We start from the raw sequence: 16046 nt of genomic DNA on the forward strand, positions 1-16046 counted from the left end.
AAAGACTAACACACTATTAACTACAAATGATTTCCAGGTTTTGTTTTTTCCTTGTTTGTTTGTTTGTGTGGGAAAGACAAAGTTTCAGTGTCACGTTAAAGGTTAATAAAAATAAAAAGCAGAGGAATGGGTACAGGATCAGGGAGCAGAGTGGGCACAGGGTCAGAACTCAGGACTAAATGTAACCACTTCACTTCTAGAAGCGGAGGGAGACCTAGTTTGTGACGTGGGTCTTCTCACCAAAGCTTCTGTAAGCAGCTCTGTTCTGTGCTCTGTAGAAAACTTCAACGTTTCTGACTTTTTCCCACTGCCTTTACGAAATGTGAGGTTGAACTCTGTTCCTTGTCCTTTTCCAACAGGGCTGATGCTGCAAATGTCTCCATAAGGCCACTGGCAAAAAGAAAGGAAGCCTTTAACTTCTGCTCTAAGATATCAGATGCAAAGTTTGTTTTCATTTCTTTCATTCCATATTCACTGCTTAAAAGAACAATATTTTACAAATATAGGAGGTTGAGGAGTGAGGAGCAGCGCCTATAGCAATTCCACAACTCAAGTTCTCCTAAAGGTTTTTAATCACTAGAGACAACAACAACAAAACTATATTGTGATTTTAATGCTATTAATATAAAGCAATTTAAGTACGTGAAAAGAATTAGGGAATTTAACATTTCACAATTGTACTCATTAAGAAAGACATAAAAAACATGCATAATTTAGAAATAGAAAAAGCTGGGCTATTGTTAAGCATGTTTATGTATCCATTTTCAATTAGTCTTCCTTTACAAACAAATCATTTTAGTTCTTTGGCAAGTCTGTGAACAACTACATGTGACATAACTAATATGCCTGAATAATAGTAACAACTTTAGAAATGGACTAATTTTATGTAAGAGATGGCTAGAAACAGTAGTAACATATATAAAAGCCATTCCTTTGAGAGCCTAGAAAGCACAAGTGCGCGCGCACGCGCGCGCGCACACACACACACACACACACACACACACACACACACACACCTTTCTTTACTTCTAGTCCTCAACACAAAGCATATGCTAACACGTATCTTCAGGCTGACATTTCTCTCCTGAAGTGTTGATTTCAGCAGGTAAAATGGGCTGTAATCTTGGCTTTTAAAGGTTCATATAAACCCCTAACAGCTTACAACATAATTACCTGATTTGTTACTTCTAAGGTATTAGGATTATATGTAGTAACTGCATGAGTTCCAACTGAAAAGACTCGCTTATACCTACAAGGAAAAAGAAGCTTACATTTAGTTTTAAACAACAATTTTTTTTTTTTAGGAAAATACATATGATACTAACATTAAATGAACATATCAATAGATAGATATGTATTGGATGACCAATGGTGATTTTAATGTCTTAAACAGTTACCAGAATTAAAATCCACCCATCATTTATTTTAGTTGGAATTATTAATATTCCTGCATAGAAAATATGACTTCTGCACAAATGCAATGATGTTAGCACAAATTAAGCTGGTAAGGCACCAGCCAAGGATGCTGAAAGAATTCCAAATAGGACATTTTTCTTTTAACAAGACACTGCACATGGCTAATTCTTCCAAAGTATCCTTTCATCAAAACCGCAATGGGAAGGAAAGAAAGCTATGGCCTACAACTGCTCACTACAGCACATAAGGGGACGTTAATTCCTATTTAAGCAACTACCTGTTGCGTTTCTGGGCTGCAACCTTAAACACATAGGAAGCTTGCATCACAGGCAGGCAATTTTTCACTTCTCATTTTATTGCCTTTACTGAAAGTTACATACCCAAACAGGAAAATTCACTTAAATTATCAGTAATTCTGATGAAAAGGAGCTCATACTGATGATAAAAGTAGAAATTTAACTAGAAAAATATTTAAAAATAAAGACAGCTCTTTAGATATAAAACATTAAAATGAGCAAAACATTAGCTAGAATAAGAAAATGAAAAAAAGAAAACAAAACTAGGAATAAAAAAATTCATTACCATATACAATTAAGAAAAAAATACTCTCTGTAATAGTCTATGCCGATAAATTTCAAAATTAAGAACAATCACTGCACAGAAGAACTTCAGAAAGCTGTTAACAATGACAATATCCGAAACAGCAGACACAGCAGTCTCCAGAGTGAAGAAACTGACCACACCCATGCTTTAAAATCTGCAGACAAGAGTGACAGCAGCATCTTAATTCTTTGAAGGATACTGAACCCAGCAACTAAACAAGAAAAACCCAGGCACTGGTTTGTTTTTAAAGTAAGCATGAATAATAACCAAGTCACTTCTTAAAATCAAAGAAGATGGTTCATTTCAGAGAAACAAATTTCAGTTAGGAAAAAAAAACTATTCATGACTGGAAACTATTGAAATACTTGTATGCAATGGTATTTTAATGATAAAAATGGACACTAAGTAAATAAAATACTTTCCAGACCTCTAAGCTTTTCTGCTTTTAACCAATATACTAAAAAGATGTACAGTATATTAACCAAAAGCTACTACTGGACTCAAGAGGAACACATAATGCTTCCACTAAAGACAAAGTAGCCAACTGCACTGATAATAGGCTATAATATTTGGGGGTCTATGCCAACGCTCTGGCCACCCTCCAGAACCTGACAGTAACACCCCATTGTGACGACACCATGGAAATGTCAAGCTGGCACTGAGCTGGAAGCTTCACTCCTACTGGCTAGCCTTCACAGTGTTTGCAGGTGCCATACACTACCAAAGGAGAAAAGTCACCATCAGCCTACCCAGCTATGAACTGTGGGAGCTACAGTGATGGCTGACCCAGCAAGAAGCGTCCCCTGGCACAAGAGTGGCACAATCGCCATGGGTGTAACGAACTACTTTCTGATTGGATTTAAGACCTACTCCACAACATGAAACCCATACCTCATACCACTGTCAGGCCAAGAACCTGTGACTAAACAAGTCCTAGCCCCCAGGGGAGAACCTACTATTACTATTCTACTAGTCGGGCATAGTATTAAGCTGATTCTTTAATGACTTACTGTTATACCCATAGATTAGTGCATCTCTCAGCCCTCCTCAGAGAAGTGTCTATCTGAAGAAGATGGTGATCAACACAGGACCCACAACTGGTTAGAGTGCTAAGAGTGTGGACTGTTGAGCCCTAAACGACACATCAATATCTATATCAAACCCCCTTCTCCCAAGGCTTGGGGATCATTGTGGAACAGGGATGGAGAGAATGCAAGAACCAAAGGCAGTGAATGACTACAAGGAAATGGTGTCTTCCAGACACAGCAGGCCCACTTCACATATGAACTCACAATTGTGACACAGACAAAACCTGTGTAAGATCAAGCCATACCAAATCCTAACATGGAGAGGAGAGAGGGGCATATAGTGCTACCCTGACCAGAAAAGCTACTGCCAATCAACAGTTTAAGAACCCATTAATCACGCACACTTCAATGGAAGGCCACATATGCAAGAATGTATGAGCAGCACCAACTGAACCTGATAAGCATTAAAAACAAACAAACAACTCAGCATATTGTATAATAATAATGCAGTTATTTCCATGTGGGCAAAACAAATGATAGGATGTGAATTTTTATCAAGGATAAAATTCATACTATATCCACCCCTCATTTTTTAAAGTCTAAAGTAAAACAAGAAACTAAAGAATGAAATTATTTCCTTCAAACAGAACATTTCTCCCCAAGGTGAAGTAAGGGTCAGGTGACTGGTGAAGTAGGCAGGACTTAATCTCCATAGCTAGTCAAAAAACTTCAAAGGATTAGTCAATTAATAGGAAGTAAAAGAAATACGAGGCTCCTAAAATTGATATTTGGTCTGAAATATAAAATGAAATTAAATGTTCAATAGAAATAAATTTACAAATCCTATTACTAGAATCACTTTTGAGAGTGAAAAATCAGAATCTTCATAAAAATAAGACAGCAGGGCTGTTGGGGAGGCAGCCATGGCCGGGGAGGCGGCCATGGTCGGGGAGGCGGCCATGGTCAAGCACTTGTGTGGTCAAGTGCTTGCCCTGTGAACACTGAGGAGTTTGGATACCAGGGAGCGCTAGGTAGGGATGGTGATCTGCCTGTAAGTCCAGCCTCGGAAGACAAAGACCAAGGTCTGCAGAGCACGCTGGCTAGGGAGATAACAGCTGGTTCTGGGTTTGACTGAGAGACCCTGGTCATTGAACAAGATGAAAGAGCATTGAAGGTTGATTTCTGGTATCAACCTCGGGCCTCCACATGAACATGAACAAACACACACACACACACACACACACACACACACACACACACACACACACACACACAGAGAGAGAGAGAGAGAACATGCATGCATACATACATACATACATACATGAAAAAAAAAAACCCACTAAGACTATAGTATTGATTTCATTTTGTGAGTGAAAAGAATAGCAATAGCAATACAAAAAAAAAAAAAAAATCCCAAGAATTAACTGCTATGTGGTTTTTTTTGAGGATCAAGTAAGAAAATGTTTTATCTTTCCTACCATACCAAGCCCCTAACATCTGTATTAATTTGTAACTGATGGCAGTACTTATTCCTATATTTTATGTGTCATGTGATGTCTCAATACTGTGTACATTGTATAAAGCTCAAACGAGAATATACGTATCTATCTTCCTGAACATTTATCATAGCTTTATGATGAAAACACTGAAAATCCTTCTATTTGAAATACGTCACTGTTCTCCTGAAACTGCCACTATGCAGCATCACACTACGACTTGGCAGCCTCATGTGTACTACAGAGTACCTGACACTAATGTCCTACTCCTAAGTGCCCTCATTCCTCCCCTCTTAACCCAGGGTAAGTACCCATGTATTTTCAACTGCGTGAGATGGACTTCCTAAGACTCCACCTGTGCGAGCTCCACAGAGTACCCACCTTTCTATGCCTGGCTTATTCTGATCTTCAATTCCACTCATGCCACAAATGACAATTTCATTCTTTTTATAGCTGAATGGTATTCCACTGTGCATATGTAACACACTTTATACATCTGTCAGCCGACGTGCACTTAAAATGTCCTACTTCTTGGCTCCTGTGAATAGTTCTAAAATAAGCACGAGAGTGAAGATGTTTATTTTCTTCAGAGTTGTCTCTTGTTTATATACCACTAGTGGGATTCCTGTATCCTACACTAGTTCTGCTTTGACAGTTTAAACTATACTAATTTACATCCCTACCAACAATATCTAAAGGCACCTTCTCTATCTAGCATCACCAGTACTTATCTTTAGTTTTCCTGATGACAGTCATTCTTACTAAAGTGAAATGATACCTTGTGGTTTCATTTACATTTCCCTAATGATTAGTGACAACATTTTTTTCACGTGTATGGCTATTTCTATGTCAGATTTAAAAACGTCTACTTAGGGCTTTTGTCCCCCACTTCTAGCTGTTCAGTTCTTGGAGTTCCTTACATATTCTGATTATTAGCCCTGGTTAGCAGTATAATTTGCAAATACATTCTCTTATTCCATAGCTTGTTTCTCTATTTCCTCTTGGTTTTGTAGCAGGTTTTCAGTCTGATACCATCATGTGTTTATTTTGTTGTTATTTCCCATGCTTTAGAGGTCTTGTTACTCCCTTCTGCCCATCCCCCCAAATCTTGACCATTCCAATACCTTGAAGTATTTGTGTTTTCTTCTCAAAGTTTTGAGTCTTTAAATTCACTTGGAGTTGGTTTTTCTAACTTGTGAGAGATGAGGGTGCAGTCTCATTTTTTCTGATTGTGTACATGCAATTTTCCCAGTAACACACACTGTAAAGGCCATCCTTCCTCGATGTATATGCTTAACATCACTACAGATACTAGGTTTACACCCAGGCTCTATTCTGCTCCACTGTTCTGTTTCTAGGCCAGTTCCATGCTACTTCAATTACTACAGCTTTGTACAATTTGAAGTCAAGAAAAGTCTTTCTTTTCCCACTGGATGGCTTTAGAAATCTGGGGTTTTGTTGCAGTTTTGTTCGAATTTGAGAATTTCTTTTCGTTTGGTGAGGAGTGTCATTGGCATTTTGGTTGTAAGCCTAGCTTTTAACGGCTGAGCCATCTCTCCAGCCTGTCATTGGCATTTTGACACAGATCATTTTGTGTCATCTTTTTGAGTAGTTCAGAGTCTCTCTGTCTCTGAACATAGTCATCTTTTTACTTCAACGTCTTTCTTCTGTTTAATTTTCACTGCAGAGACCTTTCATTGCTTTGGTTATATTTAACCCCTATTTATTTTATTGTAGCTGTTATAAATTGCACTGCTTTCTTATTTCTGTACCTCATTTGCTTGGCATTTTCTTTGTGAGGGGATGTTTCATTTGTCAGGTGCCTGTTCTACATCCACTGAGGGGACTGTGTGGCCTGTGTGTTAAGTTTCAGGACACAGTGCACCACTAACTGCTCTGTGCATACTTGAGATGTCTCCCATGTAAACACTGTGGAAAAGAAAGCCCTTTACTGTGCTGTTGAAGTGGGTTTGCTAATACCTAGTTGAAGAGGTTTGGCACCCATGTCCACACAAGGATGTCACAGTGGTTTTCAATCCCTGTCTCCTGTTTCATTGTCATCATTGTTCTCATGCAACTCTTGTCACTGAGATCAGTGTGGTCTTTCTGATGTGATGACAGGATTCTGTATTTTTCAACACCCTGCCTAGTCAGGTAGGCAGGAGTCATGAGAAGCTGCTGAGCACTTAGTATGGATAAATACAACTGAACTGTATGTGTAATTCAAATATAATAAATTCTGATTAGAAAAAAACCATATGGAATTAAATTACAAAAGAGACTAAACAAAGCAGAATTCATGAGAAATTCATGACAAACATAATCTAAAGGAATATAAAAATATGTACCTTTTCCCTCAAGTGAAAAATTAATAATACACATACATATAACTATCTGAATAAAGGGAACAGACATTTTAGTTTTCATAATTCACAGACTAGTGTAACATAGTAACTTATTTAAAAACAATTTGTACTACCTATTAGTTATACTATTTAATATTAGAAAACTAATGGCCAAAAAATAAGTTTTTTTTTCTCATATACCTAGATTTTTAATAGAGAAAGCTTTTATAAAACATATTTCTGCATAATTTTAATTCCTGCAAATAAAAACTGCTGTAATATCCTTAAATCTTCTAGTCTTTATAAATACTATTATCAGCTTCAAAGTAACTTTTATAGCTGGGTAGCTGTGGAGCACCCCTTTAATTCCAGCACTCAGGAGGCAGAGGCAGGCAGATCTCTGAGTTTGAGGCCAGTCTAGTCTACAGAGCGAGTTCCAGAACAACCAGGGCTACACAGAGAAACCCTGTCTTGAAAAACCAAACAAACAAAACAAACACAAACAAAGCCTTTTTTTATTTTTGGTTTTTCAAGACAGGGCTTCTCTGTAGAGCCCTGGCTGTCCTGGAACTTGCCCTGTGGAAACAAGTTTGCTGGCCTCAAACTCAGAGATCCGCCTGCCTCTGTCTCCCGAGTACTGCGATTAAAGGCATGCACCGCCGCTGCCACCACCACCTAGCAAACAAAAACCATTTTTATGTCATGATTTTCACATGTGGTCTCTTTACAGGGGGAACGCACATGTGTCTGACCAAAACTGTTTCAGCATCATCACAGATGAGGGCCTAACACTGAGCTGGGTTCAACCACATCACAGTGAATAGGAAAAACAGTTCTCCTGAGATGCAAGAGACTTTTCAGTCACTATCAGGAAGTTCATTCCAGACCCTACTCAAATAATTAGAAGCATGGCTATGTCAATGCAGACAGACATCACATAAATGCTGGGATATCATCTTAGTGTCAAATTGCTCTGCAGAAAATTACCATCATCTAGTTTTGTCACAGGAAAGAAAACCCAACTTTCCTATCTTATAATAAAGTTACATATAAAATAAAGGTTACTTATAAAATAATGGCTCTCAAGTGATTGAGGTCTTGCGACCTATATATACTGCTTTTTTTTTTTTTTAAAGGAAAGATCTCTTTTAATTGGGTGCATAGATGTGTGTCTCTGTGTGGGTTTGTATATGTGAGTGCTGGCACCTGTGGAGAAGGAGGCATCAAATCCCCTGGAGCTACAGTCAAAGGTGATTGTAGCTGCCCATCATGGATGCTGGGATCCAACTTGGATTCTCCGCACTAGCAGTACATGAGCTATCATTCCAGTCTTGTATATTAATTTTAAAGCTTAAAATAATTCTTTCAATGGCCTCAAACAAAACAAAACAAAAACAACCAAACAGACTTATTCAGTTAGAAAAAAGTAGTTTATGTTGATGAAAGTAAGCCCCATAATATAAAGCATAACCTTTCATTATACTGTAAGAAAGGTAGCAATTAAAATTACCCACTACTAGTACAGGGAGCTAACTCGTCTGACCTAAAAGTAACTGTCTTAATTTCCCAATTCTGTAGATACTGACAATTGGTCCTCACAAGTAAACTGGTACATACTTCCTCCAAACAGTCCAAACTCCACCTTTCAGCTTCACACAGACCTACCTCATCTAATTCTTCTCCCAGTGAGACTTTCAATATGAGTTCTCCCTGCTACACACTGGGCACTCAAGTCATTTTAGGATAGGCTTTGGGCTGCTAATTTCTCAAAACCTCTAGTATTTTCACAAAATCTAGGATTTTTTTTTTCATTTCATTAGTAAAAAATCTCCAGTTCCTTGAAGTACATGTTAGGCCATCCAGTATTAAAATGAAAGACAGCTGGACTAGAGAGACCCTCGCTGTTGGAAGACTGACAATGAGCACTGCAAAGCCCGTGCAGACCTCCGGGGACTTGGACCTGACTAGGGTGATGCAGGAATAAAGAATAGACACACAGACAGCTAGGAGTCGGATGGGTTTGAGCTCTCATGCGGAGAAGCCTTGGCAGCCTGAAAGCTCGACGGACTTATTACACAAAGCTGAACAGAAAGGTGGGGTTAATGAATGCAACTGGACAGGAAGTGGGCTTATTATAGAGATAAACAAGGAGGGAGGACTTATGGTACACGGTTAGATCAAAGAGAGAGGCTTTCTATTCTTGGAAGGAGCTGTCTTTGTAGGGGAGAAGTCTTCAGGGATAGAAAGGTATGGTGGACAGTTTCTGCATACCATCAACACTCACACTCGGTTCCAAGGATCTGAGGCTAGGGTCCTTGACATGGAAAGCTCGTATCAACAAGACACATTCCCTCAGAACTCCACGTAGTCAGGATTCCCTCCACTTCCTACAAGGCACTGTTGCTACAGGAGGCACCAGAGCATAACTGTTGTGCCCACCTACTCTGCGGTCATGCTGTCTGCATTCAAATACTTGATGGGCTACTCATCATGCCCTCAGATAACTAAGTGAGTTTCTTCATTTGAAAGATGTGGGTAACATATATATTTACCACATAATATAAGAATTAGAAAAAATAATGCATCTGAGGGCTTTGAACCTATGTGCCTCCCACATAAGCAAACAACCAATCACTGCTAGCTAGTCCTATTGCTGTTTTTCTGCTAGAGGAATGAATATTAATTATTGGGTGAGGATTTTTAAATTCCAGGGAAATAAACTGATTATGATTCCATGTTTTAAATATGCCTTTACTGATCATGACTGCTTCAGGACATTAATACTTAAAACACAGAATAAAAGGAGTGGGCAAATCTGTCTTTCATCTGGCTATACCATCAGAATACTCAGTTTCTGGTAAAAATCTACTTTACCTAAAAGAGCTCATTCTCATTAAAAAGCTGTACTCCCCAGAGAAGAGAAACAACAGGTAAGAGAAACTCCAACCTCTGTCCTAATAACTCAGCAAGTTGCCCTCCTCTCTTATAAGAGCACCCCATGAAATGGAGCATTTTAAAGGCCTTGGGTTCTGAGACAATCAATGGCCATAGTCTTTCTCAGATCAGATGGAACAAAATTTTGGTACACGTTAAAATATAAGATTGCCAAAAAGATGTGATCCAATTTATACTTCCAAACTCCACAGTGCCTGGTAGTAGCTACAGAGAGCTATATAGACAGAACATGAAGAGAATCAGGATGGACTCATCTGGGGCTGAGGCTTGTAGCATCAAAGCTAAGATACAAGGGAAACAAGCCCCTCAGGAGCCCTGTGGTCACTAGAACTGCTCGTTTATAAACACCAAGAAGCAAAGAAAAAGGCACCTCTTCTCTTATTCCTGAATATAAGCATAAAAAATCACCAGCTTTCACATACCTCAACCCCTCCCTCACTCCACTGCCTCTAATCATCACAACTGTCCATAATGTGGTATCTGTCACTCACTGAAGTTCACAGACCAACTGCAAATTTTCCTAACATACTGTGCTTAAAATCCTGCTTGAAAACTAAAATCCCACTCAAATTTACAGCATCTGCTCTACTAACAAACACTGGAGTGACCCATAAGCATCTGTACTTGTAAATTCCATCTAAAGAGAAAAAACAGCATGTCACTTTGAAGTTTTCCACAGCGGATCTGCACTTCCGCTTTAGCTGAACATCTGCACCTTCCTTCCGGCCTAAAGTGGCTTGCTTAAGCCAAAGAGGAAATCGTGTTTTCATGGAAGAAAAGTGCTTTTATTCCCTGCAATCTCCCTTTTTTCCTCTCAGAAGAAACATGTAATTAAATTATACATGGATTTCCCCAGTGGGAGGGAAAAACAAGTACAGTAGAAAAACTGCTTTGCCAGCCCAGGGGTCTGTACTCACACCAACAAACCTATATTCACAGAAGCAGAAGACAGCAGGAAGTGAGACATGATGGAACAACCCAAAGGCGCAGAAATGGGTCACACAAATAGCCCTCAGGCACAATCTGGAGGGTTATCTTTAAGTGAGAGGCACGTGAAGAGAAAGGAAAGTATGTATTCAATTTGATCGCCACAATCAGTATTTCCCCAGATGGTAGATCTGGGATAGCAACGTGTATGGGTCTAGGATCTCTTAAAACAAGCCTCAGTTCTCAAGAAAATCACATGCAGAGTCTGTTGTATAAACACATTTCTAAAGATACGTTCATCTATCAACTAAAAATAAGTTTTGAATAATGACATTTTTATTTTTTATATTAAGACTGTTGAAGAATCCTTTAAACCTAGAATCGAACTGGTTAGAAAAGAAGTAAGTATAAGGGACTTCAGTGCTGCACAATACACACGGCCAACTGAAGAGGTCTGGGGGAAGGGGACTGAAAAGAAAACACTGCTGAAGGGAGCATTCAAGTAAGCAGAGATCTTCGGTCCCCAAATCAAGGAGTTAATACTGCCAAGGCAGATGGACACCCTCAAATGACAGAAACTCAATGCAACAGCATTAAAAACCCAACTACTTTTTAGTAAAATGGACAACTCACTGAAAAATTGATACACCAGTGTAAGAAATAGAGACTATTCAACATAATTTTGAAGTTGCAGCCTCATACCTCCCAGTTTCACAGGGTACAAAGTCACAGTAAATGAAACCAGCAAGTTACTGATTTTAGCACAGGCAGGCATCCCACTCAATGGAATCAAACTGAGACTCCACATTTAAGGTCAAATGACTTTTGACAAGGAGGTCAAACAACTCAATAGGGAAAGAATATTTTTTTCAATGAGTGATTCAGGTACAAGTAGATCTTTCACATGTGGATCCTCACTTCACACTATATATAAGTTAACTCAAAATTAAAGTTATAAAGTTACAGAAGGAAGCACAGGAGTAAATCCTAACTTTATAGTAAGCAACAGCTCTAATTTCTTACAAATGACAAAAAACACACATAACAAAAAAAGGAGACAAAGCTGGATTTCATCAACATTAAAAACTGTACTTTACAGGACAGCATCAAGACAGGAGGCATCCCTCAGAACTGGAACAATATGTGCCGATCACTTATATCTGGTACAGGATTTGTGTTTAAAGAATTCCTACAGCTCACCAATTGGAGAGACAACCTAATTGAAAATGGGTGAATGGTGTGAACAGACAGTCCATCAAAGATACAGATGCCCAAGAAGCATATGAAGAGATAGATACTCAAGCATTCCACTGTTTCTCAGAGGTTAGACATGGTGTCACTGTAAACCCCAGCAACTTCACTTCTAGGAAACATCCAAAGAGAACAGGAAATACTGACTCCTCCAAAACCTATGCAGAATCTCCATACAAGCTTGACTCATAGGAGTAAAGAAGTAGAGACAACACAAATGCCCACTAACTTAAGAACAAACGCAATCAAAATGTGGTACAGTCATGTAACACAATAAAAAGTACTAACACAGGCTATTAACATACAGATGAACCGTGAAACATTAGCTGGAAGAAGACAGCCACGAAAGACCACATTTTAACCTGTTTAATTTCTATTAGATATTCCAAATAGGTAACCCCAATGACACACAGTAGATAAGTGCCTGGCAGATGTTGGCAAAAGATGGTGGCTTCTAAAGAAAGTATTTGTTTAGTGTGTTCTAATAATAGTGATGGCACATCACAAGTTTATATATACTGGAAAACAATCAATAAATTATACATTTTCTTTGCACGGGTGAGTTTTATGGTATATAAAATGTATGTTATAGCGGTCAGGAAAACATATAATGTTTCTAGGTGTGAATGGAGAGAAGGGAACTGGGCAAAGAGAACAGAAAGACTTTAACTGTTTAAAAAAAAAGGAAATAAAGAGATTCTCTTACGCCTTAGTCATCATTTTCTAAAAGCATTAAGAAGTTCTACAGGATCACATTACTGACAAGCTCACAAAGCAGCATCACAGTGAGCCTCCGCCCTAGAACTGAAGTACCAGTGTGCAATAAACAAACTAAAAACAGGAGCTATGTTATGATGATGATCAGAGCAATCTACTACTCACAACGACAACAGAAAACCTCAGATAATCTGAAGTCCAATTTTAAAAAACCTAGAGGTTAACACTACCTTGTGTGTATCAATTTTCTCTAACTTTGCTCAATGAAACACAAGCAAATATTCTACAGGGTAATAATTATGCTCACTAGTTTAAGTTCATAAAGCAAGATACTAATAAAAAACAAGTCTAAGCAACCAAATCTTTCAAAATTAGTGAGTTTGCTAAGGTAAGTCAGAAACACTAATGTTCAAATGTTGGCTACCCTAAGAGGCCACCACTGTTGTACTTTAAAACATCAGGAAGGAGTCACACCATACAACAGGGCCCACATAGGTTTATGGAAGGGAAGGGGAGAGAAAAGGGGCAGAGAAAAGGCAGGGACCAGTCCCTAGGGACTAGGAAGGGAAAGAGAAAGGGTAAGGGTCAGGGTTTCTGCTGCCCTCTCGCCCTGCTCCACCATGCCAGGTCCCCCTACATGGTTCCTATAGAACCCTGGGGTTGGGGACAGCCAGTCTGAGCAGCATGGACACTCGGGTGACTGTCAGTGTGCACTCCTGCCGGCCAATGGCTCCATGGCATCCTGTTGGCCTGAGGCTCAGCTCTCACCCACTGGTCTCAGCACAGGAGCCCTGCTTACCACCGTCACCTAAATGGGCACCCTGCTTGGTGAGTCAGGCCACAGTGGAACAAGATGTGTTATCTAGGCCTGTTCTTTGGGGAGGGAGAAAGCAGGTCTAGGCATAGGGCATGAATGACCCTCTCAGGCCTGGATTTTGTACTATCTGATAGGTCTAAGAGAAGACATTTCGTCTCATATAGGAGACCTGTAAATCTGTGATAGTAACTAGCTTTAGATAAGTAAAGAGCTCTTATCCTATGTCAAGTGTGGTGCTGGGCACATCACGAACGTTTCATTTTAATCTTTCAAACCCCTCCACTTTCTCTCCCTTTTCTTTCTTCCTTGTCTCCCTCTTCCCTATCTTTCTCTTCATCTCTCTACTATAATAAACTCTCCACGGGGATGCAGTACCTGGGTGTGAATGACTTTCCACTCTCTACCTCCCGCCACTCCCCCCACCCCCGCATCTGGCCAGCATGTTTTCCCTCACATGTGGGGTACCCTGGCCTGGCCAGCTGGGGGTGCCCCATGTTGTGCTTTACTCATGACACAACTTAGAAAACTGTGGTCACCTGTTTGTCGGAGTTAGACACACTCAGTGTCATTATTGAGTGCTTCTCAGAATGACCACTTTTATTAACAACAAAGTTCCATGTACTGAACACTCAGTGTACTTAAGGCAAAATTTCAAAGCCTTTATTCACTCCAAATCAACTCATTTTATCTTTACAATACTCTATGGGGAAGGAATTACCATCCATCCTATAGGAAGGGAACACAAGGCCACCTTGGTCTGAATAAAACAAATATAAACATGAAATGCCATCATTTCCACTCAAGAAAAAAAAATGCAACTAAAAATTTCATTCTAATAAATAATTAAATAAATACAGTCTTTAAAACAGCTCCAAACCTCACTAGAGGCAAATGGTTGATTCATAGGCTAGACTCTGGGTAATAAAGTTAGCAACACTGTAGCATAACCTGGACATGACAGCAACCCTTTCTCTTGTTACTTTCCAATTTTTTAAAAAAGAAAACTCTAGCCAGGCGGTGGTGACACACACCTTTAATCCCAGCACTTGGGTGGCAAAAGCAGGTGGATCTCTTGTGAGTTCAAGGCGAGCCTAGTCTACAGATTCAGGTTCCAGGACAGCTGGATCTACACACAGAGAACCCTGTCTTGAAAAACCAAAACATCTAGAAAGATCAAAAGAAAAAGGAATAGCAATTCATTCCCATGTGACATGTGCATTTAAAATGCACACATAGCTTTCCAGAAAAGAAAGCCCAGCAGCACTGTTAGGTTGGGCCTCACTATTAAGGACACTGACACTGGGCTTAAAGGATACTTTATGGAAGTTAGAGAAGTAAAGCAAAGGATACTTACTTTCCCCTCCATGAGTGCTTGGTTGTGTAGAAACATGCCAGATCCTTATTTTCCCTAATTATGTTCATTTTGTGCTGAAACCTGGAAGACAAAGGTATGGATCCCCTTAATACAGTGTTATACAGTATTAATTTTTCCTGAATTTTTCACAGCAGGGGACAGTATCAGTCCCCTAGCTCTGCATTGCCACAAGGTATTTAAGAACATGGGACTGCTCAATGCTGTGTTCAGCACTGTACCACGACTGTCTCCTCAACCACTTCTTTTTCCCCAGAACCAGTGGACTGTATTGCTCAGGGACAAGAGTTGGCCTCCATGAACATCCTAAGTACAAGGTTTCAGATCAGAAAATCAATCTTTACATCTAACACTGTCAACCAGTGCCTGGGCACATGGTGAGCACCTAAAATTAATTATCAAGAGTCAAATCAATTACAGGAGGTTTCTGTTGCACAGCTAAGGGCTGGCCACACTATTATCCCTTGGTATTTTAGGGAGCAGTATTTCCTAAGAACTCTCTAAATTAGGAAAGTAATACGTGTCCACAATAAGAAACCCAATATGCTCACATTTCATCCTAAAATACAAAGATATACACTGTGTCCTCCCTTTTTATATTTACAGAAAAAGAAAATGAAAGGAAGGGAGGGAGGGTGGGAGGGAGGAAGGGAGGGGAAAGAAAGGAAAAGAAGAGGAGAGAGGAGAGGAGAGGAGAGGAGAGGAGAGGAGAGGAGAGGAGAGGAGAGGAGAGGAGAGGAGAGGAGAGGAGAGGAGAGGAGAGGAGAGGAGAGGAGAGGAGAGGAGAGGAGAGGAGAGGAGAGGAGAGGAGAGGAGAGGAAAGGAAAGGAAAGGAAAGGAAAGGAAAGGAAAGGAAAGGAAAGGAAAGGAAAGGAAAGGAAAGGAAAGGAAAGGAAAGGAAAGGAAAGGAAAGAAAAGAAAAACCAGGCTGGGCATAGTGGTGAACACCTTTGGTCTCAGCACTCAGGAAGCAGAGGCAGGCAGATTTCTCTGTGAGTTCCAGGACAGCCAGAGCTACACAGTGAGACAATGTCTCAAAACAAACAACCCACCCTAAGATGGTCACATACCCCCACAGAATAACCACCTTCCCGCACAGAATTAAATATTCATTGAGAA

General features: G+C 39.7%; 1 protein-coding gene across 3 annotated transcripts in view; it reads right to left on the bottom strand.

Annotated features, from left to right (window-relative positions):
• Dnajc13 (DnaJ heat shock protein family (Hsp40) member C13) overlaps nucleotides 1–16046 on the bottom strand; it is a 117482-nt gene that overhangs the window by 84840 nt on the left and 16596 nt on the right. For all 3 annotated transcript variants that reach the window (XR_003734563.2, XM_028869901.2, XM_028869900.2), the window contains exons 2-4: nucleotides 14910–14990; nucleotides 1174–1249; nucleotides 241–390 (exon numbers count right to left, since the gene is read on the bottom strand). Coding sequence is in view for 2 of the 3 variants with exons in the window: in XM_028869901.2 (XP_028725734.1) it covers nucleotides 241–390; nucleotides 1174–1249; nucleotides 14910–14977 (294 nt within the window). In the remaining variant the exon portion in view is untranslated. The remainder of the gene's footprint in view (nucleotides 1–240; nucleotides 391–1173; nucleotides 1250–14909; nucleotides 14991–16046) is intronic.

This window comes from Peromyscus leucopus, chromosome 7 (assembly GCF_004664715.2).
Source record: "Peromyscus leucopus breed LL Stock chromosome 7, UCI_PerLeu_2.1, whole genome shotgun sequence".
Lineage (NCBI taxonomy): Eukaryota > Metazoa > Chordata > Mammalia > Rodentia > Cricetidae > Peromyscus > Peromyscus leucopus.